At 38.1% G+C, this 26,368-nt stretch overlaps 1 protein-coding gene across 5 annotated transcripts in view; it reads left to right on the top strand.

Annotated features, from left to right (window-relative positions):
* The window catches only part of DOCK3 (dedicator of cytokinesis 3), a 489,707-nt gene that overhangs the window by 51,830 nt on the left and 411,509 nt on the right, over nucleotides 1-26,368 (top strand). For all 5 annotated transcript variants that reach the window (XM_047775399.1, XM_047775426.1, XM_047775408.1 and 2 more), the window contains exon 2: nucleotides 3,318-3,401. In XM_047775399.1, coding sequence (XP_047631355.1) covers nucleotides 3,318-3,401 — 84 coding nt within the window. The remainder of the gene's footprint in view (nucleotides 1-3,317; nucleotides 3,402-26,368) is intronic.

The raw sequence follows: 26,368 nt of genomic DNA on the forward strand, positions 1-26,368 counted from the left end.
CATTTATTGGACTTTTAGTATATCTACATATGGAAGAATTCTTCCATATGTCTCTTAGATTTATGTATAGTTACTTGACATTTTTTGATGCTGTTGTAAATTGTGTATTTCTAAAACACTTCATTTTCTAATTGTTTGTGCCTATATAGATTAAAAAAATTCACCTTCTGTTTAGTGACCTTGCTACACATTCACATATTTTATGTATTGATTTATATCTAGGTTCTTTTTGATTGTTTTAAATATAATCAGGCCTGCAGGTGACAACGCTTTTATTTCTTTGTTTCTAATCATTATACATTTTATTTCTTTTTTTGCTTTATTTGCACAGGGTGGACATCTTCTTGTTCCTAACCCTAGTCATAAAATGCTGAATATTTCACCAATATGTATAATCATTGCCATAGACACATTGTACATAACCTTTATCATATTAAGGAAGTTTCCTTCTGTTCTTATTTTTTAAGAATCATAGTCATGAGTGGACATTGAATTTTACCAAATGCCTCTTTTGCATTTATAGAGATCATACAATTTATCCCTTTATTGATTTTTTTTAAAGCATTAAGCCAATCTTGCATTCTGGAATAAATTCAAGTTGGCCATGATTCTTTTTATATAGAGTTTGATTTGACTTTATTTTTTTAAACGAGATTTTTATATCTATAATCATGAGAGATTGGCCTGTAACTTTCCTTTCTTATAATTTCCTTGTCAGCTTTTATTTTCATATTGAGTTCAAAATGAATTCTCTTCCCTGTTCTCTGAAGGAATTTATTTATGATTAGTATTTCTTCCTAAAATATTTGCACAAATTTACTTGTAGAGTAATCAGGACCTGGTATTTCATTTGTGGGAAAACTTTAATTACAGATTCACTTTTCTTTAATAGATATAAGACTATTCAAATTTTTAACTTCTCTGTCAGGTTTTTTTTTTTTTTGGGTCTTTTTAGGGCCCCACCCATGGCATATGTAGATTCCCAGGCTAGGGGTTGAATCAGAGCTGTGGCCACTGGCCTGTGCCACAGCCACAGCCATGGCAGATCCCACTTGCATCTGCAACTTATACCACAGCTCATGGGGACGCCGAATCCTTAACCCACTGAGTGAGACTGGGGATCAAACCTGCATCCACATGGATACTAGTCAGATTTGTTTCTGCTGAGCCACAACGGGAACTCCTCTGTAAGTTTTTGTAAGTTTATCTTTCTACAGATTTATTCATCTATTTTAAAATTAAAGATTTTTGTTATAAAATTTAATCTAATGTTTCTTTGTTCATTATTTGATGTTTTTATTGCTGATACTGATAATTTGTACCTTTTCTCTCTTTTTTTTTATTTTATTTTTTGCCTTTTTGCTATTTATTGGGCCCCTCCTGCGGCATATGGAGGTTCCCAGGCTAGGGGTCGAATTGGAACTGTAGCTGCCAGCCCATGCCAGAGCCACAGCAACTTGGGACCCAAGCCGCGTCTGCAACCTACACCACAGCTCATTGCAATGCCGGATCATTAACCCACTGAGCAAAGGCAGGGACCGAACCAGCAACCTCATGGTTCCTAGTCAGATTCATTAACCACTGTGCCACGACAGGAACTCCTCTTTTTTTTTTTTGATCAGTCTTGCCTTGGTGTCTATCAATGTTAGTGTTTTCAAATCACCAATTTTAGACTCTAAGGCTTGGTGTATGATAGTGTATGTCTTTTAAGACTGACAAGGCTATTCTTGGTTCTTTGTATTATGTAAATTTTGGAATTGATTTATCAGTTTTCTAAAAATAAATATACATGGGATTTTGATGAGTATCTGTAAATTTTCTCTGTGGTACATTTGCTTTGTATCTCATTAATCCTTATTTTTATTATGGAGATTTTGTTGAGCATAATCATATTTTATTTGGTGATCCTTTTAAAAATATCTGTTTGTCTGTGTATAGTAGATAAGAAGCTTCCAGTGTTCAGTTTTTCCTTTTTCATTTTTTTTCTTTTTCTTTTTCCTTTTTAGGGCTGCACCTGCAGCATATGGAAGTTCCCAGGCTAAGGATCAAATCGGAGCCACACTTGCCAGCCTTCGCCGTAGCCACAGCAACCCCAGATTCAGGCCGCATCTGTGACCTACACCACAGCTCATGGCAATGCCAGATTCTTAATCCGCTGAGTGGGGCCAGGGATCAAACCTGCATCCTCATGGATACTACTCGGTTTTGTTTCTGCTGAGCCACAACAGGATCTCCCATTTTTTCTTTTCTTTTTTTTTATCCATTTTATTTAACATTTTTTATTTTTTAAAATTATTTTAATTTTATTTTTATTTTCTTATTACTCAATGAATTTATCACATCTGTAGTTGTATAATGATAATCACAATCCAACTTCACAGGATTTCCATCCCACAACCCAAACACTTCCCCCCACCCCAAAACTGTTTCCTCTGGAGACCATAAGTTCAATGTCTGTGAGTCAGCATCCGTTCTGAAAAGAAGTTCAGTCTGTCCTTTTTTCAGATTCCACATGTCAGTGAAAGCATTTGATATTGGTGTCTCATTGTATGGCTGACTTCACTTAGCATGATAATTTCTAGGTCCATCCAGTTGCTAAAAATGCGGGTATTTCATTCCTTTTAATGGCTGAGTCATATTCCATTGTGTATATGTACCACCTCTTCTTGATCCAGTCCTCTGTTGGTGGATCATGCCTTGTCTATTGCAAAGAGTGCTGCAATGAACATCAGAGTCATGGTTTTCTCTGGACGGATGTCCAGGAGCGAGATTGCTGGATCAAATGGGAGTTCTCTTTTTAGTTTTCTGAGGAATCAGCATACTGTTTTCCACAGTGGTTGCATCAGTTTACAATGCCACCAACAGTGTACTAGGGTTCCTTTTTCTCCACCCCCTCTCCAGTATTTACTGTTTGTAGACTTTTTGATGGTGGCCATTCTGGCTGGTGTAAGGTGGTACCTCGTAGCGGTTTTGATTTGTATTTCTTTAATCATGAGTTAACATTTTTTCTTAATTGATACATACTTGACCAAAAGAACATGTGAACATAAGTCATGTTGAAGGGGAGAGAGAGGCTGTTTATAGAAATGTTTTCACACATATGCACGCATGCATACACCACTAAGTAATAGTGATTTTCTCCAAATGTACTTTAAGTGTTCTAAACCATAGATTAAATTGATAGGGACTTAGGTATTTGAAAAATGAATTGGAAGGGAGAGTATATATTTAAGAAAATTCAGTGCTTAATTTCAGTGACACTGACTCTGTTTCAGTACCTTAAATGTTAATTGATGTGTTTATGCTTGTTTTTCTAGTGATATGCAGCTTTCGAGGATCTGTCCCTCAAGGGTTGGTCTTAGAAATAGGAGAAACAGTCCAGATTCTTGAAAAATGTGAAGGTAAGTATGGCCCTATAAATTTTAACACACAAACAGTGATCATTTTTAGCAATATTATATACATTTATTTTGTAGTACTAGGTTATAAGCAATCACTTTGAAACCATGATTTGTCACATTATGATATACTGCCATAAAATCATTCCTAATCTATGTTTAGTATAAAGGTATGAGCTATTTTGGCTCTAATCTGATAGCAACAGTTAAGTAACTGTTGTTGGCTGCCAGGACATGGTTGTTACATACTGTGTCATATGATTATTTTTGATTTCCTGCAATCAAATAGATAATCTTTAACTCCTGGTAAACTGCATTTGAATAGAATTGAATTGTAATTAGTTCATTTGTATGTTTCTGTCTTATTGGCTGAACATAATCAGTCATAATTAAAACAGGGCAGTAAATATGGTGAAATGAAGTTTGGCCTACCTACCTGTTCCTTGACATTTTTTGATATTTCTGCTATAGTATTTATGTATTACTGAAAAATAGCACATTTTTAAAAATTATGCATTCAGATCAACAAGATATGGGAAAATACAGTTATGGAGAGATCACACAAAATGAGTGCATTGACAAAAACAAAACTGATACCAAGGGAAATGACTTGGCTAGGCTAGCAGTTCAACATGACTAGAAGCCATCTCAAAATGTATAACAGAGGAGTTCCCATCATGGCACAGTGGAAATGAATCTGATTAGGAACCATGAGGTTGTGGGTTGGATCCCTGACCTCACTCATTGGGTTAAGGATCTGGCATTGCTGTGATCTGAGGTGTAGGTCACAGACACAGCTCAAATCCTATGTTGCTGTGGCTGTGGAGTAGGCTGGCAGCTGTAGCTCTGATTGGACCCCTAGCCTGGGAACTTCCATATGCCGCAGGTTCAGCCCTAAAAAGACAAAAAAAAAAAAAAAAGTATAACAGAATATTTCACAGCGTATACTCCAAACTCAATTCCAGATGGATTGTAGATATAAACGAGAAATATATGTCCATGCTCTGTATGCATGGAGATGGTGTATGTGGGAGTAGAGCTCTGATCCCATTGGGTACTCTTCAGATGGGTATGGGAGTAAGTGCAACCTACCATGACCCAGGAACCATATAAATTTTGTTTCTTTGTTTATGTTTTCTTTTCCTTTTTTGGCTACCACATGGTATATGGTGTTTCTGGGTCAGGGATCAGATCTGAGCCACAGTTGTGATCTATGACACAGCTGTGGCAAGGCCAGATTCTTGTCCTGGCACTGCAAAGATGGCTGCCAATTCTCTTCCACCACAGTGGGAAGTCTGAACCCATATAAGTTTGAGAGTTTACTTTTCTGGAAAAGGAGCTCTAAGGGCTGCACTCATTTCAATAATTTTCCTAAAACTGAAGTGAAAATAAAACCATTTCATGATAAAAACTCTTAGCAAAATGAGAATAGAAGGGAATTTTCTTACTCTGATAAAGGATGTTTACCAAAAGCCTATGGAAGACATCATACTCAGTTGTGAAATATTGCAAGGTTTCTCATTGAGATCTAAAAATGAGACTGTTGGAGTTCCCATCGTGGCGCAACGGAAACAAATCTGACTAGGAACCATGAGGTTGTAGGTTTGATCCCTGGCCTCGCTCAGTGGGTTGAGGACCTGGCATTGGTGTGAGATGTGGTGTAGGTCAAAGATTCAGCTCAGATCCTGCGTTGCTGTGGCTATGGTATAGGCTGGCAGCTGTAGTTCTGATTAGACTCCTAGCCTGGGAACCTCCATATGCTGCAAGTGTGGCCCTAAAAAGCAAAAAATAAATAAATAAAATAAAATAAAATAAAATAAAATATAAAATAAAGTAAAAAATAAAATAAAATAAAATAAAAAAATAAAAAAATAAAAATAAAGACCCAGAATTGCCAAAGCAATCCTGAGAAACAAACCAAGCAGGAGGCATAACTTTCCCAGACTTCAAGAAATATTACAAAGCCACAGTCATCAAAACAGTGTGGTACTGATATCAAAACAGACAGACAGACCAATGGAACAGAATAGAGAACACGGAAATAAACCCTGACACCTATGGTCAATTAATCTTTGATAAGGGAGGCAAGAACATCAAATGGGAAAAAGAAAGTCTATTCAGCAAGCATTGCTGGGAAACCTGTACAAAGCATGCAAGGCAATGAAATTAGAACACACCCTAACACCATGCACAAAAATAAACTCAAAATGGCCGAAAGACTTAAATATAAGACAGGACACCATCAAACTCCTAGAAGAGAACATAGGCAAAACACTCTCGGACATCAACGTCATGAATATTTTCTCAGGTCAGTCTCCCAAAGCAATAGAAATTAGAGCAAAAATAAAACAATGGGACCTAATCAAACTGAAAAGCTTTTGCACAGCAAAGCAAACCCAAAAGAAAACAAAAAGACAACTTACAGAATGGGAGAAAATAGTTTCAAACGATGCAACGGACAAGGGCTTAATCTCTAGAATATATAAGCAACTTATACAACCCAACAGCAAAAAAGCCAATCAATCAATGGAAAAATGGGCAAAAGACCTGAATAGACTGTTCTCCAAGGAAGATATACAGATGGCCAGAAAACACATGAAAAAATGCTCAACATCACTGATTATAAGAGAAATGCAAATCATAACTACCATGAGATACCACCTCACACCAGTCAGAATGGCCCTCATTAATAAGTCCACAAATAACAACTGCTGGAGGGGCTATGGAGAAAAGGGTACCCTCCTGCACTATTGGTGGGAATGTAAACTGGTACAGCCACTATGGAGAACAGTTTGGAGATACCTTAGAAATCTATACATAGAACTTCCATATGACCCCGCAATCCCACTCTTGGGCATCTATCGGGACAAAACTCTACTTAAAAGAGACACATGCACCCGCATGTTCATTGCAGCACTATTCACAATAGCCAGGACATGGAAACAACCTAAATGTCCATCGACAGATGATTGGATTCGGAAGATGTGGTATGTATACACAATGGAATCCTACTCAGCCATAAAAAAGAATGACATAATGCCATTTGCAGCAACATGGATGGAGCTAGAGAATCTCATACTGAGTGAAATGAGCCAGAAAGACAAAGACAAATACCATATGATATCACTTATAACTGGAATCTAATATCCAGCACAAATGAACATCTCCACAGAAAAGAAAATCATGGACTTGGAGAAGAGACTTGTGGCTGCCTGATGGGAGAGAGAGGGAGTGGGAGGGATCGGGAGCTTGGGCTTATCAGCCACAACTTAGAATAGATTTACAAGGAGATCCTGCTGAATAGCATTGAGAACTTTGTCTAGATACTCATGTTGCAACAGAACAAAGGGTGGGAAAAAAATGTATACATGTAAGGATAACTTGATCCCCGTGCTGTACAGTGGGAAAAAAAAAAGAGTGAATTGGTACAACAAGGTCCTAGTGTAGAGCCCAGGGAGATATATTTAATACCCTGTGATAAACTGCCATGGAAAAATATGAAAAAGAACACCTATCTGATTTTATATATATATATATATGCATATATATACATATATATATATAGAGAGAGAGTCACTTGGCTGTACAGCAGAAATTAATACACTGTAAATCAACTATACTTTAATAAATTAAAAAAAATAAAAATAGAGGGTCTAGAAACAGATTATTATGTTTATATCAAGTAGTGATATATGAAAAAGGTGATTTGCAGTGCATTAGGGAAATGATATCCTTTGCAATAGGTGATGCTTTGCCAATTGGAATGAAAAAATGATGGCCTCATCAATAAGTGGTTTTGAGTCAGTATTGAAATCAGTGAATCTTGAACCCTATTTCACAGCATATACTTGAAACTCAGTTCCAGATGGATTGTAGATATAAATGGGAAATATACAGTAATAATGCACTTTGAAGGAAGCATAGGGAAATAACTTTTTGACCTAGGGGTAGACAAAAATCTTTTTTTTTTTCCCTATAGAGTACCTTTTTTTTTTTTTTTTTTGCTTTTTTAGGGCCACACCTGAGGCATATGGAGGTTCCCAGGCTAGGGGTCTAATCAGAGCTACAGCTGCCGGCGTACACCACAGCCACAGCAGTGTAGGATTCGAGCCACGTCTTCGACCTACACCACAGCTCACAGCAACACCAGATCCTTAGCCCACTGAACGAGGCCAGGGATTGAACCCACAGCCTCACGGTTCCTAGTCCTATTAGTTTCCGCTGTGCCACAATGGGAACTCCTAGACTATCCCTTTATTGTCTTGGAATAGTCAGCTGCAAAACCATAGGCAACAGATAGACCTCAAAGATCAATCATCAATTCCTTTTCTTTTTAAAAAATTTTTATTGAAATATAGTTGATTTACAGTGTTTTGTTAGTTTTAGGTGTACAGTAAAGTGATTCACACACACACACACACACATTCTTCTTTTATATTCTCTTCCATTATTAATGCTTATTACAAGATATTGAGTATATATAGTTCCCTATGCTGTACAGTAGGTCCTTGTTGGTTATCTATTTTTATATATATAATAGTATGTATATTTTAATCCCAATCCCCTAATTTATCTCTCCTCCTTCCTCTTTGGTAACCATGAGTTTGTTTTTGAAGTCTCTGAGTCTCTTTCTGCTTATAAATAAATTCATTCATATCCTTTTTAAATTTATTTATTTTTGTCTTTTTGTCTTTTTAGGGCCACACCCATGGCACATGCAGGTTCCCAGGCTAAGGGTTGAATGTGAACTGTAGCTACTGGTGTATGCTACAGCCATAGCAACGCAGGATCCAAGCTGCATCTGTGACCCATACCACAGCCCATGGCAATGCTGGATCCCTAGCTCCCTGAGTGAGTCCTGGAATCAAACCCGTGTCCCATGTTTAGCAGTCGGGTTTGTTAACCACTGAGCCACGACAGGAACTCCTGTATCCTTTTCTTAGATTTCACATATAAGCCATATCAAGGGATATTTGTCTTTCTTTGTCTGGTTTACTTCACTTAGTATGGTAATCTCTAGAACTGTCCATGTTGCCGCAAATGACATTATTTCATTCTTTTTTTGGCTAATATTCCATTGTACACATATACAAAGATTTTTTTATTGATAAGTTGTACTTTATTAAAATAAAGATCTGTTGTTCAAAAGATATCGTTAAGGAGAGGGAAGAGACAAGTCACAGAGTAAAAGATACATTTGATAAAGGACTTGTATTCAGGATATATAAAGAACTACTACAAATAAAAAATAAGACAAGGGAGGGCAAAATGGCATAGGAAGAACCTTAGCTCACCTCTTCTCTGGACACACCTAATCTACACCTACATATACAGCAGTTCCTCCTGAAGAAGACCTGAGGGTGATAGAACAGGTACTGCACATAGGACTAGGTAGAAATGGGTAGGAAAGATGGAGATATGGTATCCATGGGAACTCCATTCCTGGTGACCTAAAGTAGTGACGGATGTAGCTGAGCGGCCTGACCACAGGCTTGCTTACCCTGGGACATAGTCAAAAAATAGCAATTTAAAGGGTACCTAGACTCTACAGGAAGGAAATCCATTTATTAACCCTAGAGCTTCTGCCAGACAAACAGGGAACTGCTGAAGCCCTCTCTGAGGTCAGAGATGTCAGTGAGCACTCTTGTTTTAGTAACCGTCGAACTGCATTCTTGCTTTGGCCCAGAGTAGCCCCAGCCACACACACATACCACATTTTTTTTAATACTTAATAAGAATTTTAATTAATGGAGATTTCAGATGGGTTTGGGAAGATTTAATAAACATCTGAAGAAATATGTAACTCTTGTCTTACTGGCTCTAAAGAGAATTTAACATAAATAAATACCTAAATGCTTTTTATTAAAAAAAGACTTTTATTTTTTTCTGTTATAGTTGATTTACAGTGGTCTGTCAATTTCTGCTGTACACCAGAGTAACCCAGTCATACATATATTTTTAAACACTTTTAAATTTTTTACTTTATGATTTTTATTTTTTTCATTATGGTTGATTTACAGTGTTCTGTCAAATTTTTTTTTTTGGTTTTTTTTGCTATTTCTTGGGCCGCTCCCTCGGCATATGGAGGTTCCCAGGCTAGGGGTCTAATCGGAGCTGTAGCCCCCGGCCTACGCCAGAGCCACAGCAACGCGGGATCCGAGCGCGTCTGCAACCTACACCACAGCTCATTGCAATGCCGGATCCTTAACCCACTGAGCAAGGGCAGGGACCGAACCTGTAACCTCATGGCTCCCAGTCGGATTCGTTAACCACTGCGCCACGACGGGAACTCCTCAATTTTCTACTATACAGCAAAGTGACCCAGCCACACACACCCCCACACACACCCACACCCACACCCACACCCACACACACACACACACACACACACATTCTTTTTCTCACATTATCCTCCATCATGTTCCATCACAAGTGACTAGATATAGTTCCCTGTGCTATACAGAGGGTCTCATTGCTTTTCCACTTCAAATGCAGTAGTTGCATCTATTAACCCCAGACTCCCAGTCCATCCCACTCCCTCCCCCTTGGCACCCACAAGTCTGTTTTCCAAGTCCATGAGTTTCTTTTCTGTGGAAGGGTTCATTTGTGCCATATATTAAATTCTAGATATGTGATATCATATGGTATTTGTCATTCTCTTTCTGACTTACTTCACTTAGTATGAGAGTCTCTAGTTCCATCCATGTTGCTGCAAAAGGCATTATTTTGTTCTTTTTTATGGCCAAGCAGTGTTCCATTGTATATATATACCACATCGTCTTAATCCAGTCATCTTTTGATGGACATTTAGGTTGTTTCCATGTCCTGGCTATTGTGAATAGTGCTGCAGTGAACATGCAGGTGCATGTGTCTTTTTCAAGGAAAGTTTTGTCTGGATATGTGCCCAGGAGTGGGATTGCTGGGTCATATAGTAGTTCTATATCTAGTTTTCTTAGGTACCTCCATACTGTTTTCCATAGTGGTTGTACCAGTTTATGTTCCCACCAACAGTGCAGGAGGGTTCCCTTTTCTCCACACCCTCTCCAGAATTTGTTATTTGTGGACTTATTAATGATGGCCATTCTGACAGGTGTGAGGTGGTACCTCATAGTAGTTTTGATCTGCATTTCTCTAATAATCAGTGATGCTGAGCATTTTTTCATGTACTTGTTGGCCATCTGTATATCTTTCTGGAGAAATGTCTGTTCAGGTCTTTTGCCAGTTTTTCCATTGGGTTGTTGGTTTTTTTTGCTGTTGAGTTGTGTAAGTTGTTTATATATTTTATTTTATTTTATTTTATTTATTTATTTATTTATTTATTTTTTGTCTTTTTTGCTGTTGTCGTTGCTATTTCTTCGGCCGCTCCTGAGGCATATGGAGGTTCCCAGGCTAGGGGTCTAATTGGAGCTGTAGCCACCGGCCTACGCCAGAGCCACAGCAACGCGGGATCCGAGCCGCGTCTGCAACCTACACCACAGCTCACGGCAACGCCGGATCGTTAACCCACTGAGCAAGGGCAGGGACCGAACCCGCAACCTCATGGTTCCTAGTCGGATTCGTTAACCACTGCGCCACGATGGGAACTCCTGTTTATATATTTTAGAGATTAAGCCCTTGTCGGGTGCATCATTTGAAACTATTTTATCCCATTCAGTAGGTTGTCTTTTATTTTTTTTTTAACGGTTTCCTTTGCTATGCAAAAGCTTGTCAGTTTGATTAGGTCCCATTGGTTTATTTTTGCCTTTATTTCTGTTGTTTTGGGAGACTGACCTGAGAAAACATTTGTGAGGTTGATGTCAGCAACTGTTTTGCCTATGTTCTCTTCTAGGCGTCTGATGGTGTCTTGTCTTACATGTAAGTCTTTAAGCCATTTTGAGTTTATTTTTGTGCATGGTATGAGGGTATGTTCCAGTCTCATTGATTTACATGTGGCTGTCCAGTTTTCACAGCACCATTTGCTGAAAAGACTGTCTTTTCCTTGCCTCCTTTATTCAAGGCTAATTTGATCGTAGATGTTTGGGTTTATTTCTGTGTTCTTTATTCTCTTCCATTGGTCTATGTGGCTGTTTTGGTACCGTACCACACCGTCTTGATTGCTGTGGCTTTGTAATATTGCCTGAAGTCTGGGAGAGTTTTGCCTCCTGCTTCATTTTTGTTTCTCAGGATTGCTTTGGCACTTCTGAGTCTTTTATTGTTCTATATAAATTTTTGGATTGTTTGTTCTAGTTCTGTGAAAAATGTCATGGGTAATTTGATAGGGATTGCATTGAATCTGTAGATTGCTTTGGGTAGTATGGCATTTTTACAATATTAATTTTTCCAACCCAGGAACATGGAATATCTTTCCATTTCTTTGAATTCTCTTTAATTTCCTTCATTAATGTTTTATAGTTCACAGCATATAAGTCTTTTACCTCTTTAGTCAGGTTTATTCCTAGGTATTTAATTTTTTGGGTGTGATTTTAAAAGGTGTTGTATTTTTATGTTCCTTTTCTAATACTTCATTCTTAGTATACAGAAAAACAACTGATTTCTAAATGTTAATCTTGTATCCTGCTACTTTGCTGAATTCATTGATCAGTTCAAGTAATTTTTGTGTGGAGTCCTTAGGGTTTTCTTCATATAGTATCATGTGATCTGCATCGAGTAATAATTTTACCTCTTCTCTTCCAGTTTGGATACCTTTTGTTTCTTTTGTTGGTCTAATTGCTGTGTCTAGGACTTCCAATATTATGTTGAATAAAAGTGATGACAGTGGGCATCCTTGTCTTGTTCCTGATTTTAGTGGAAAAACTTTCAGCTTTTCTCCATGAGTATTATATTTGCTGTGGGTTTGTTGTAATGACTTTTATTATATTAAGGTATGGTCCCTCTATACCCACTTTGGTAAGAGTTTTTATCATGAATGGATGTTGGACTTTGTCAAGTGCATTTTCTGTATCTATTGAGATGATCCTGTGGTTTTTGGCTTTTCTTTTGTTATTGTGGTGTATGTTGTCAATTGATATATGTATGTTGAACCATCCTCGTGAACCTGGGATGAATCCCACTTGGTCGTGGTGTATGATCTTTTTATATCTTGTTGGATTTGGTTGGCTGAAATTTTGTTGCAGATTTTTGCATCTATATTCATCAGAGATATTGGCCTACAATTTTCTTTTTTGGTAGTATCTTTGTCTGCTTTTGGCATTAGGGTGATGGTGGCATCATGGAATGTCTTTGGGAGTGTTCCTTCTTTTTCAGCCTTTTGGAAAAGTTTAAGGAGTGTGGGTATAATTTCCTCTTTGTATGTCTGGTGGAATTCGCCTGTGAAGCCATCTGATCCTGGACTTTTGTGTGTAGGGAGTGTTTTTTATTACATATTCAATTTCATTTCTATTTATCAGTCTGTTCAGTTGATCTGCTTCTTCTTGATTCAGTTTTGACAGGCTGTAAGTCTCCAGAAAGTTGTCCATTTCTTCTAGGGTGTAAAATTTGTTGGCATATAATTGTTCATAATATTCTCTTACAGTTGTTTGTATTTCTGTGGTATCTGTTGAGATTCCTCCTTTTTCGTTTCTTATTTGTTTATTTGGCATTTTTCTTTCCTCTTCCTGGTGAATCTGGCCAGAGGTTTGTCAATTTTTTTTTTACCCTTTCAAAGAACCAGCTCTTGGTTTTACTGATTTTTTTTCTCTATTGTTTTTTTGAATTTCTATTTTAGTGATTTTCCCTCTGATTTTTATGATTTCCTTCCCTCTGTTGATTTTGGGTTTTGTTTATTCTTCTTTTTCTAATTCATATAGGTGGTGGGTTTTATGTTGTCTATTTGAAATTTTTCTTCTTTTCTGAGGAAAGTGTGTATTGCTGTGAACTTTTCTCCAAGACTGCTTTTGCAGCATCCCATAGCTTTTGAATGGTTGTGTCTTCATTACCATTTGTCTCCAGTTATTTTTTAATTTCCTTTTTGATTTCCTCATTGACCCATTGCTTTTTTAGTAGCATGTTTTTTAGTCTCCGTGTAGTTTAATTTTTCTTATTTCTTTTCCTGTGATTGACTTCTAATTTCATGCCATTTTGGTCAGAGAAGATATTTGAAATAAGTTCTGTAGTCTTAAATTTGTTGAGGTTAGTTTTGTGCCCCAGTATGTGGTCAGTCCTTGAGAATGTTCCATGTGCACATGAAAAGAATATATATCTGATTTTTTTGGATGTAATATCCTAAAAATGTCGATTAAGTCTAAATTTTCTATTGTGTCATTTAGGATCTCTGTTGCCTTATTGATTTTCTTTCTAGAGGATCTGTCCACTGATGTGAGTGAGTTGTTAAAGTATCCTACTATTATTGTGTTCCCATCAATTTCTCCTTTTACGTCTGTTGGTATTTGTTGTATGTATCTGGGTGCTCCTATACTAGGGGAATATATATTGATGATTGTAATATCCTCTTCTTGAATGGATCCTTTTATTTTTTATTAAAAAAATTTTTTTGTCTTTTTTTTCTAGGGCCGCACCCATGGCATATGGAGGTTCCCAGGCTAGGGGTCTAATTGGAGCTGTAGCTGCCAGCCTATACCAGAGCCACAGCAATGTGGAATCCGAGCCATGTCAGCGACCAACACCACAGCTCACAGCAATGCTGGATCCTTAACCCACTGAGCGAGGCCAGGGATTGAACCCGCAACCTCATGGTTCCTAGTTAGATTTCTTAACCACTGAGCCATTACGGGAACTCCAAATGGATCCTTTTATCATTAAATAGTGTCCTTCTTTGTTTTTCCTCATGGCCTTCATGTTAAAGTATATTTTGTCTGATATGTATATTGCAACTCCTGCTTTCCTGTCTTTTCCATTGGCATGAAATCTCTTTTCCTATCCCCTCACTTTCAGTTTATATGTGTCTTTTGCCCTGAGGTAAGACTCTTGTAGGGAACATATTGTAGGCTCTTGATTTTTTTTATCCAGTCTGTCACCCTATGTCTTTTGATTGGAGCATTCAGTCCACTCACATTTAAGGTAATTATTATTTTTTTTGGTCTTTTTGCCATTTCTTGGGCCGCTCCCACGGCATATGGAGGTTCCCAGGCTAGGGGTCTAATCAGAGCTGTAGCTGCCAGCCTACGCCAGAGCCACAGCAACATGGGGTCCGAGCTGTGTCTGCAACCTGCACCACAGCTCACGGCAACGCCAGATCCTTAACCCACTGAGCAAGGGCAGGGATTGAACCTGCAACCTCATGGTTCCTAGTCAGGTTCATTAACCACTGTGCCACGACGGGAACTCCCTTAAGGTAATTATTGATAAATATGTATTTATTGCCATTTTAAGTCTTGTTTTCCAGTTAATTCTATGTTTCCCCTTTGTTCCTTTCTTTGGTTGGATGCTTTCCTTTTATTTTATGCTTGTGTCCTTTTTAGTTTTTGTGAATGTAATGTTTGGTTTTGACTTGTGTTTCCCGTTTTTCAAGTATGCTAACCCCTTCCTATATCTGCTTGCTTTAGCCTGATAGTCATACAGGCTCAAACCCATTCTTAAAAAAAAGTCTAGATTTTCTTACTTTCCTTCCCCACATTTTATGACTTTGAAGTCCTTTTTTAATATCTTCATGTTTGTGCTTTTGTTGTTTCTTGTGTTTATCATCACTTTTACCTTAGGTTTTTTTTTTTTTTTTTTCTTTTAGATCTGTGTACTGGCTTATTTAAGTGATTGCTTTCCAGTTGTGATTTTCTCCATCCTATTTCTTCTTACTTCTTTTTTATTTAGAGACGCTCTTTTAGTATTTCTTTTAGAATGGGTTTAATATTGCTGTACTCTTTTAGTTTTTGTTTGTTGGAGAAATTCTTTATTTCTCCTTCTATTTTAAATGAAATTCTTGCTGGGTAGAGTAGGCTGCAATTTTTTTTCCCTTTTTAAAAAAATTAAAAAAATTTTTATTGAAGTATAGTTGATTTACAGTGTTGTGAGAATTTCTGCTATACAACAGAGTATTTCTTATACATGATTAGTATACACACATAGGCACATATCCATTCTTTTTCAGGTTGTTTTCCTATATAGGCTATCACAGAATATTGAATAGAGTCCTCTGTGCTATATAGCAGGTCCCCATTGACCATCCACTTCATATACCACAGTGTGCATATGCCAATCTCAAACCCCCAGTATGTCCCCACCACCCCTTTCCCCTTTTATAACTGTAAGTTTGTTTTCAAAGTCTGTGAATCCATTTCTGTTTTGTAAATAAGTTCATTTGTGTAATTTTTTAAAGATTCTATATATGTGTTGTCATATAATGTCTTTCTTTGACGTACTTCACATGGATGGAACCAGAGACTCACATTGCCAAGTGAAGTAAGTCAGAAAGAGAAAGACAAATACCATATGATATCACTTATATTTGGAATATAATATAAGGCACAAATGAACCATTCCACAAATTTTTTCCTTTTAGAACTTTGAATATATCTTGCTACTTTCTTCTGGCCTGTAGTGTTTCTGTAGAGAAATAAGCTGAGTGCCTTATAGGCACTTATAATTCCCTTATAATTAATGCTTTGTTTTTCTTTTGCTACCTTTAGACTCCTCTCTTTCTCTTTCACTTTTCCCATTTTTATTATATCTTGGTGTGGGGCTGTTTGGGTTCAACTTGTTTGGGGCCCTCTGTGCTTCCTGTATCTTGATATCACTTTCCTTTAGATTTGGAAAGTTTTCAGGCGTAGTTTCTTCAAATATATTTTCAATCTCCTTTTTCTTTTCCTTCTGGAATCCCTACTATGTGTGGATTGGCCCACTTTTATTATCCCATAGATTTCTTATATTGCTTTCATGCTTTTTTCATTTGGTTTTCTGTTTGCTGTCCTGACTGAGTGATTTCCATTATTCTGTCTTCCAAGTCACCAGTTCGTTTCTCTGCATTATTCATTCTGCTCTTTAGTGCATTTAACTCATTTGCATCTCTGCACAGTCAACATACATACATACATATGTTCTTTTTCTTGCATTATCTTCCGTCATGTTCCCTCACAATTGACTAGATATAATTCCCTGTGCTATACAGCAGGATCTGATTGCTTATCCACTCAAATGCAGTAGTTTGCATCTCCTAACCCCAAACTTCCAGTCCGTCGCACTCCCTCTACTTTGGCAACCACAAGCCTGTTCTCCAAGTCTATGAGTTTGTTTCTTTTCTGTAGATAGGTTCATTTGTGCCAAACTACCCAAAGCAATCTACAGATTCAATTCAATCCCTATCAAATCACCCATGACATTTTTCACAGAACTACAAGACAATCCAAAAATTTATATGAAACCATAAAGACCCAGAATCACTAAAACAACCCTGAAGAATAAAAACCCAGCAGGAGGCATAACTCTCCCATACTTCAGACAGTATACAAAGCTACAGTCATTAAGACACTTTGGTACTGGTACTAAAACAGACAGACAGACCAATGCAACAGAATAGAGAACCCAGAAATAAACCCAGACTCCTGTGGTCAATTAATCTTTGACAAAGGAGGCAAGAATATAAAATGGGGAAAAGGCAGTGTCTTCAGCTAGTGGTACTGGGAAAACTGGACAGCTGCATGTAAATCAGTAAAACTAGAACACACCCTCACACCATGCACAAAAATAAACCAGAAATTTCTTAAAGACTGAGTGCCTTTAAAGTTGCACAATTCTGTAATAATCACTGGGAAAGAAGCAGTCATCATAGAAAAGTGGAAATGAATTACCTCTTTATGCATATCTGTTCCATTTCATTCATGTAGGATTTTATTTTTCTTTTACTTTTTGCCATGTTTCATTAGAGCAGTTATGTAAGATGCTTTAATTGGCTTCAGTAATGTAGGGAGGTGAGAATTCTACCACTGAACCACCAATGCCTCGGCTGGCTTCAGTAATGTAGAGCAGAATCCTCAAAGACAAAATGATAGTTGGCTTTTCTTTTCTTTTCTTTTCTTTTCTTTTCTTTTCTTTCTTTTCTTTCTTTTCTTTTCTTTTCTTTTTTCCTTTCCTTTCCTTTCCTTTCCTTTCCTTTCCTTTCCTTTCCTTTCCTTTCCTTTCCTTTCCTTTCCTTTCTTTTCTTTTCCTTTCTTTCTCTTTAGTGATCCACCTTAAAATATGCTCTCAAAGTTTTGAATTTCTTCTGGTTTTTAGTTAGGAAAACTGTCAGTGCAGTGATGACTTTTAACTAGCCAGTACCATTCTTCATCTAACTGACGTTGATCAGTATTCTAATGTGATCCCATATTTGTTGTGGTACTCCATTAAAACAGGTGCCAAGTGCATTGCCTTGATATTCTTCCTGAAGTAATTTTACCTTGATTGTACTGGCCATCCTATGTAGGTACTAATTCTATTTGTAAACACTTGTAGTTAGAGTCATTTTCTGTATTTAATTAATTAATGAAAGTATAGTTGCCATGCAATATTAGTTGACATTATTCCTAATTTTAGAGGCTCTACTCCATTTATAGTTATTGTAAAGTAATGCTATTTTCCCAGTCTTATACAGTGTATCTTTATAGCTTATTTTATTCCTAAGAGTTTGTACCTCTTACTTCCTTATCCCTTCCCTCTCCCCACTGGAACTATTAGTTTGTTCTTTATATCTTGTGAGTCTGTTTTTTTTTGTTATACTCACTAGTTTGTTGTATTTTTTTAGATTCCACATATAAAGTGATATCATACAAGATTTGTCTTTTTTGTCCGACTTATTTCACTTTGCATGTAATGCACTCCAAGTCTATTGATATTGCTGCAAATGGCAAAAATTTCATTCTTTTTATGGCTAAGTAGTATTACATGTATATATTTATATATACCACATCTTTTTTTCCCATTAATCTGCTGGACATTTAGGTTGCTTCCATATCTTGACAATTGTAGTAATGCTACTGTGAACATTGGGCACATGTGTCTTTTTGAATTAGTGTTTTTTTTTTTTTTTTCAGATAAATTTCAGGGAGTGATTTGGTGGGTCATATGGTAGTTCTCTTTCTATTTTTTTGAGAAACCTCCATACTATTTTCCTCAGAAGCTATACCAATTTACATTGCTACCAACCATGTAGGGGGGTTCCATTTTCTCTATATCCTTGCCAGCATTTGTTATTTATGTTCTTTTTTTTAAAATAAATTTTATTTTATGTTCTTTTTGATGATAGGCATTCTGGTGGATGTTAGCTGATACTTAATTATGTTTTTTTTTTTTTTTGTCACACCCATGGCATATGGAGTTCCTGGGCCAGAGTCTGAATCTGAGCTGCAGCTGTGACCTACACCATAGCTGTGGCAACACTGAATCCTTAACCCACTGCATCACAGTGGGAACTTTGTCATTGTGGTTTCGATTTGCATTTCCCTCATGACTAGTGATGTTGAACATTTTTTCGTGATCCTGTTAGCCATATGTGTTTCCTCTTTGCAGAATGTCTCTTCTCTTCTGCCTGTTTTTAAAATTCAGGTTGTTTATTTATCTTGATGTTGAGTTGTATGAGCTGTTTATGTATGTTCGATATTAACCCCTTATTGTATACCACATCTTCTTAAGCCAGGAGTCTGTTGATGGGAACTTGGGTTGTTTTCAGGTCTTGTCTATTGTAAATAGTGCTGCAGTGAACATTGGAGTGTGTGTATCTTTTCAAATTACGGTTTTCATTTTTTTTGGATATATGCTGAGGAGTGGGATTGCTGGATCATATGATAGCTCTATTTTTATTTGTATTTTTTGGCTGCTCCGCCAGTGGCATACAGAAGTTCCCAGATCGGTTGGAACCTGTTTCATAGCAGTGACCCAAGCCATAACGTTGACAACACTGGATCTTTAGCCCACTGAGCGACCATTTTTAATTTTTTTTTTTTTTTTTTGCTTTTTAGGCCCACGCTAACAGCATGTGGAGGTTCCCAGGCTAGGGGTCTAATTGAAGCTATAGCTGCTGGCCTATGCCACAGCCACAGCAACATCAGATTCGAGCCGCATCTGAGACCTACACCACAGCTCATGGCAATGCCAAATCCTTAATGCACGAGAGAGGCCAGGGATCGAATCTGCAACCTCATGGTTCCTAGTCGGATTTGTTTTTCCTGTGCCATAATGGGAACTCATTCTCTCCTAAAGCATCTTTTTTTTTTTTCAAGTTGAAAGGGGAAGGTCACAGCTGAGAAAAAAATATTTGAAAGAAAAAGTCTCATTAGTAAAGGCAAATGTATATAGTAAAGGTAGTGCCTAAGTCATTTGAAAAGCTGGTATAAATGTAAAAAGACAAAATTAGTACACTTACCTATAACTGCAGTAAAATATGAAATTAAAAAACATAAAATGTACTTTAGAATGCCTTTGAACTTCAGCAAATATCAGCTTAAAATAGACTGTTGTATGTACAGGTTGTTACATATGAGTCCAAAGTAACCACAAACCAGAAACCTACAATGGATACACACATACACACACACACACACACACACACTCACAAAGAAAACCCCACACACTCACAAAAAAAAAAAAAAGAGAGAAAGGAGTTCAAATATAACAGGAAAGGCATTTGTCAAACCACAAAAGAAGAAACCAAGAGAAGAGGACAGGAATAAAGAAGGGTTACATAAACAACCAGGAAACAGTGAACAAAGTGTCATTAGTGCACACCTGTCAGCAGTCACTTTAAATATAAATGGACTGAATGCTCCAGTCAAAAGATGTAGGGTAAATGAATAGATTAAAAACACTGAGATTCAGGAGTTCCCGTTGTGGCTCAGAGGTTAATGAACCCAGCTAGCATCCATGAGGATGCAGCTTTGATCCCCGGCCTCGCTCAGTGGGTTAAGGATCCAGCGTTGCCCTGAGCTGTGGTGTAGGTCACAGACCCAGCTCAGATCCTGTGTTGCTGTGGCTCTGGGTGTAGGGCAGTGGTTACAGCTCCAAATGGACCCCTAGCCTGGGAACCTCCATATGCCATGGGTACAGACCTAAAAAGACCAAAAAAAAAAAAACCCCAAAAAACCCGAGATTCAACTGTATGCTTCCTACAAGATCATTACAGAGCTATAGACATAGAAAGTGAAAGTGAAGGGATAGAAGAAGATATTCCATGCAAATGGGAAAGAAAAAAGCTAGAATAGCATTATTCACATCAGACAAAATAGACTTTAAAACAAAGACTGGGACTTCCTGTGTGGCTCAGTGGTTTAAGGATTTAATATTCTTACTGATGTGGCTCAGGCCACTGCTATGACACATGTTTTATATCTTGCTTTGGAACTTCTGTGTGCTACAGTGGTAGCTAAAGGGAAAAAAAATAGACTGTAACAAAAGACAAAGATATTGCATAGTAATAAAGTGGTCAATCCACCAAGATGATATAACTTTTGCAAACATTTGTGCACCCAGCTTAGGAGCACTTAAATATATTAAAAAAATATTAGCATAAATAAAGGGATAAATAAATAGCAATAAAATAATAGAGGGATTTAATACTCAATATCAGTGTATAGATCACCCAGATAGAAAATCGACAAGGAAACACTGGTCTTAAATGACACATTAGAGTGACGTGGACCCTGTCTGTCTGTCTGTCTGTCTGTCTATCTATCTATCTATCTATCTAATGAGATATATAATTTTGTATCCAAAAGCAGCAGAGTACACATTCTTTTCAAGTGCACATGGAACATTTTCTTGGATAGATATGTTAGGCCACAAAACAAGTCCCAATAAGTTTCAGAAGACTGAAATCACATCATGCATCTGTCCTGACTTCATTGGTCTGAAATTAGGAATTAGAAGAAGAAAAGTGAAAAAAAGAACCCCTACAAACATATGGAGGGTACAGCATGCTGCTAAACAATCAATGGGTCATTGAAAAGTGAAAGAGGAAATAAAAAAACACCTGGAGACAAATGAAAATGGAAACAAGGTGATCCAAAATCTGTGGAATTCACAGTCAACTATATCAAATCTCTTGGGATAGAACATGATGGATGATAATATGAGAAAAAAAATAGATATGTATGACTGGGTCACTTTTCTGTCCAGCACAACATTGTAAAACAGCTATACTTTAATTAAAAAAAGAACAAAATCTGTGGGATGAAGATAAAGCAGTTCTGATAGGGACGTTCAAAGTATATAGGCCTGAGATGGGATTAAGATGGCAGAATAGAAGGACTGGAGCTCAACTTCTCTCCTAAAAACAACAAAATTCACAACTAAAGACTGAGCATTCTTCAACCAAATGGATATCAACCAAATCAAACCTTAAGATATCCTACCGCAGAAGACAAAGAGAAGGCCACATCAAGAGGTAGGAGGGGCAACTGCATGATATAAACAACCCCATACCTCCCAGGTGGGAAGCCCCACAGACTGGAAACTAACTGGTTCACAGAGACTCACCTACAGGAGTGAGAGTTTTGAGCCTCACATCAAACTCCCATGTGCGGGGATCTGGCACTAGGAGAAAGAGCCCCTGGAGCATCTGGCATTGAACGCCAGTGGGGCTTGTGCACAGGAGCTCCATGGGACTGGGGAAAACAGAGACCCCATTCTTAAAAGGCACACACAGACTTTCACATGCACTGGGTCCCAGGGCAAAGCAAAGTCTCCACGGGAATCTGGGTCAAACCTGAGAGTGCAGTTCTTGGAGGACATCCTGGGAAAACAGGGGTGAACGTGGGTTGTTGTGAGGGAAGGACATTGAGAGCAAAGCTCTGGGGGATATTCAGCAGCATGCCTTTCTCTGGAGGTGGCCATTTTGGGAAAATCTGGCCCCACCCGTCAGTCAGCACTGAGAAGCCCCAGGGCAAACAACAATCCAGGTGGGATCACGGCCCCACCCCTCAGGCACACAGGTGCCTCTAATCTCACCCAGAGACAAAGCCCCACCCACCAGAGGGATAAGAATCAGCTCCACCCACCAGTGGGTAGGCATCAGCACCTCCCATCAGGAAGCCTACAGCAAGCCCCCTGTACCAACTTCAGCCACAAGGGGGGCAGACATCAGAAGTAAGAGAGGCTACAACTCTATTATTGTGAACAGGTCACCACACCAAAAACCTATAAAAATGAAAAGACAGAGAACTACAACTCAGATGAGGGAGAAAGGGAAAACCCCAGAAAATCAGCTAAGTGATGAGGAGAGTCTCAGCCTCCAGGAAAAAGGCTTGAGACTATTGATGCTGAAGATGATGCAAGACACTGGAAATAAACTGGAGGCAAAGATGGATAACTTACAGGAAACACTGAGCAAAGAGATACAACATATAAAACTTAAACAAGAAGAGATGCAAAATGCAATCACGGAAATAAAAAATTCACTAGAAGCAGCTAACAGCAGAATACAGGAGGCAGAAGAACGAATAAGCAAGGTGGAGGACAGATTAGTAGAAATTACACATGCGGAACAGAAAAGAGAAAAAAGATTGAAAATAAATGAAGAGAGTCGCAGAGAAATCTGTGACAACGTTAAACGCACCAACATCCTTATTACAGGGGAGCCAGAAGGAGAAGAGAGAGAGAAGGGGACAGAAAAATATTCCAAGAGATAATAGCCAAAAACTTCCCTAACATGGGAAAGGAATCACTCACTCAAATCCAGGAAGCACAATGAGTACCATATAAAATAAACCCAAGGAGGAATACACCACGGCACATATTACTCAAACTGACCAAAATTAAAGCCAGAGAAAACCTTGAAGGCAGCTAGGGAAAAGAAACAAATAACATACAAGGGAACCCCAATAAGGCCATCGGCGGATATTTCAGCAGAAACTCTGCAGGCCAGGAGGGAGTGGCATGATATACTTAACGTGAAGAAAGGGAAAAAACCTCCAACCAAGATTACTCTACCCAGCAAGGCTCTCATTCAGATTTGAAGGAGAAAGCAAAAGCTTCACAGGTAAGCAAAAGCTGAGAGAATTCAGCAACACCAAACCAGCCTTACAACAAATACTAAAGGAACTTCTCTAGGCAGAAAAGAAAAGGCTACAACCAGAAACAAAAATTCCACAAATGACAAGGCTCACCAGTAAAGGTATATATACAGTAACGATATGAAATCATCCATGCGCAATTATACCACCAAAGTCAGAAATCACGAGAAGAGGTGGGTACAAATGCAGGACAGTGGAGATGAACTTGCAATTAAGAGACCAACAACTTAAAACAATCTCACATACATATAGACTCTTAAATCAAAACTTCAGAATAACTGCAAACCAAAAATCTACAGCTGATACACAAACAAAGAAAAATCAACTCAAGTGCATGACTAAAGATAGTCATCAAACCAGAAGAGGAGAGAACAAGAGAAGAAGGGAAGAAAAAAGAGCTGCAAAAACAAATCCAAAACAGTTCATAAAATGGCAAGGAGAACATACATATCAATAATTACCTTAAATGCTAATGGACTAAACGCCTCAACCAAAAGACATAGACTGGCTGAATGGATACAAAAACAAGACCCATCTACATGGTGTCTTCAAGAGACCCACTTCACTTCTAGGGACACATACAAATCGAAAGTGAGAGGATGGAAGAAAATATTCCATGCAAACGGGGATCAAAAGAAAGCTGGAGTAGCAATACCCATAACAGACAAAATAGACTTTAAACCGAAGAATATTTTAAGGGACAAAGAAGGTCATTACATAATGATCAAAGGATCAATCCAAGAAGAAGATGTAGCACTTTTACATATCCACGCACCCAACGTAGGTTCACCACAATATATAAGGCAACTGCCAACAACCTTAAAAGGACAAATTGACAGTAACACAACAATAGCGGGGGACTTGAACACCCCACTTACAGCCATGGACAGATCACCCAGACAGAAAATCAATAAGGAAACACAGGCCCTGAATGAAGAAGCATTAAACCAGGTGGACTTAATAGAGATTTATAGGACATTCCATCCAAAAGCAACAGAATACACATTCTTCTCAAGTGCACATGGAACAGTCCCTAAGACTGTTCACCTCCTGGGCTGCAAATCCAACCTCGGTAACTTTAGGAGAACTGAAATCATGTCAAGCATCTTTTCCAACCACAACGCTATACGAAGGGAAATCAACGACAAGAAAAAAAAAATGCAAAAAACACAAACACATGGAGACTAAACAACATGCTACCAAACAACCAAGGGATCACTGAAGAAATCAAAGAGGAAATTAAAAAATACCTAGAAGCAAGTGACAACAAAGATACGACACTCCAAAACCCATGGGATGCGGCAAAAGCCGTTCTAAGAGGAAAGTTTGTAGCAATACAAGCCCACCTCAGGAAACAAGAAAAAGCTCAAACAAACAACCTAACTTTACATCTAAAGCAGCTCGAGAGAGAAGAACAGACAAGACCTAACGTTAGTAGAAGGAAAGAAATCATAAAGATCAGAGCAGAAATCAATGAAATAGAAACAAAGAAAACCATAGAAAAGATCAATGAAACGAAAAGCTGGTTCTTTGAAAAGATCAACAAAATCGATAAACCCCTAGCCAGACTTACCAAGCAAAAAAGAGAGAGGACTCAAATCAATAAAATTAGAAATGAAAAAGGAGAAGTAACAACGGACATCACAGAAATACAAAGGATCATAAGAGACTGCTATATGCAACTATACGCCGATAAAACGGAAAAGCTAGAAGAAATGGACAAATTCTTAGAAAAGCACAATCTTCCAAGACTAAACCAAGATGAAATAGAAAAGATGAATGGACCCATCACAAGAACTGAAATTGAAACTGTGATTAAAAAACGTCCAACAAACAAAAGTCCAGGACCAGATGGCTTCACAGGCGAATTCGGTCAAACATTTAGAGAAGAGCTAACAGCTCTCCTTATGAACCTATTTCAAAAAACTGCAGAGGAAGGGATACGCCCAAACTCATCCTATGAGGCCACCATCACCCTGGTACCCAAACCAGACAAAGATTCCACAGAAAAAGAAAGCTACAGGCCCGTTTCGCTGATGAACATTGATGCAAAAAATCCTCAACAAAATACTAGCAGACCGCATCCAATGATACATTAAAAGGATTGTACATCATGATCAAGTGGGATTTATCCCAGGGATGCAAGGGCTCTTCAATATCCACAAATCAATCCGTGCAATACACCACATTAACAAACTTAAGAATAAAAACCACATGATCCTCTCGATAGACGCGGGAAAAGCCTTTGACAAAATCCAGCCCCCATTTCTGATAAAAACCCTTCAGAAAGTGGGCAGAGCGGGAACCTACCTCAACATAATAAAGGCCATATGTGGCAGACCCCCAGCAAACATCATCCTCAATGGTGAAAAGCTGAAAGAATTCCCGCTGAGATCAGGAACAAGAAAGACAAGGATGTCCTCTCTCACCACTACTCTTCAACATAGTTTTGGAAGTCCTAGCCACAGCAATCAGCGAAGTAAAAGAAATAAAAGGAATCCAAACTGGAAAGGAAGAAGCAAAACTACCACTAGTTGCAGATGACATGATACTATACCTAGAGACTCCTAAAGACTCTACCAGAGAACTGCTAGAGCTCATCCACGAGTTTGGCAAAGTCGCGGGATACAAAATTAATACACAGAAGTCAACGGCATTTCTATACACTAGTAATGAAAGAGCAGAAAGGGGAGCAATCAGGGAAGCAATCCCACTTACCATCCCATCCAAAAGAATAAAATACCTAGGAATAAACCTACCTAAAGAGACAAAAGACCTGTATTCTGAAAACTATAAGACACTGGTGAAAGAAACCAAAGACAACACAAACAGATGGAAAGACTAAACCACACTCTTGGATTGGAAGATATCAACATTATCAAAATGACTATACTACCTAAGGCAGTGTACAGATTCAGTGCCATCCCTATCAAAGTACCAAGGACATTTTTCACAGAACTCACACAAACTATCTTAAAGTTTGCTTGGAAGCACAAAAGACCCAGAATAGCCAAAGACATCCTGAAAAAGAAAAATGGAGCTGGAGGAATCAGGCTCCTGGAC

This window comes from Phacochoerus africanus, chromosome 1, assembly GCF_016906955.1.
Source record: "Phacochoerus africanus isolate WHEZ1 chromosome 1, ROS_Pafr_v1, whole genome shotgun sequence".
In the NCBI taxonomy this organism is placed as follows: Eukaryota; Metazoa; Chordata; class Mammalia; order Artiodactyla; family Suidae; genus Phacochoerus; species Phacochoerus africanus.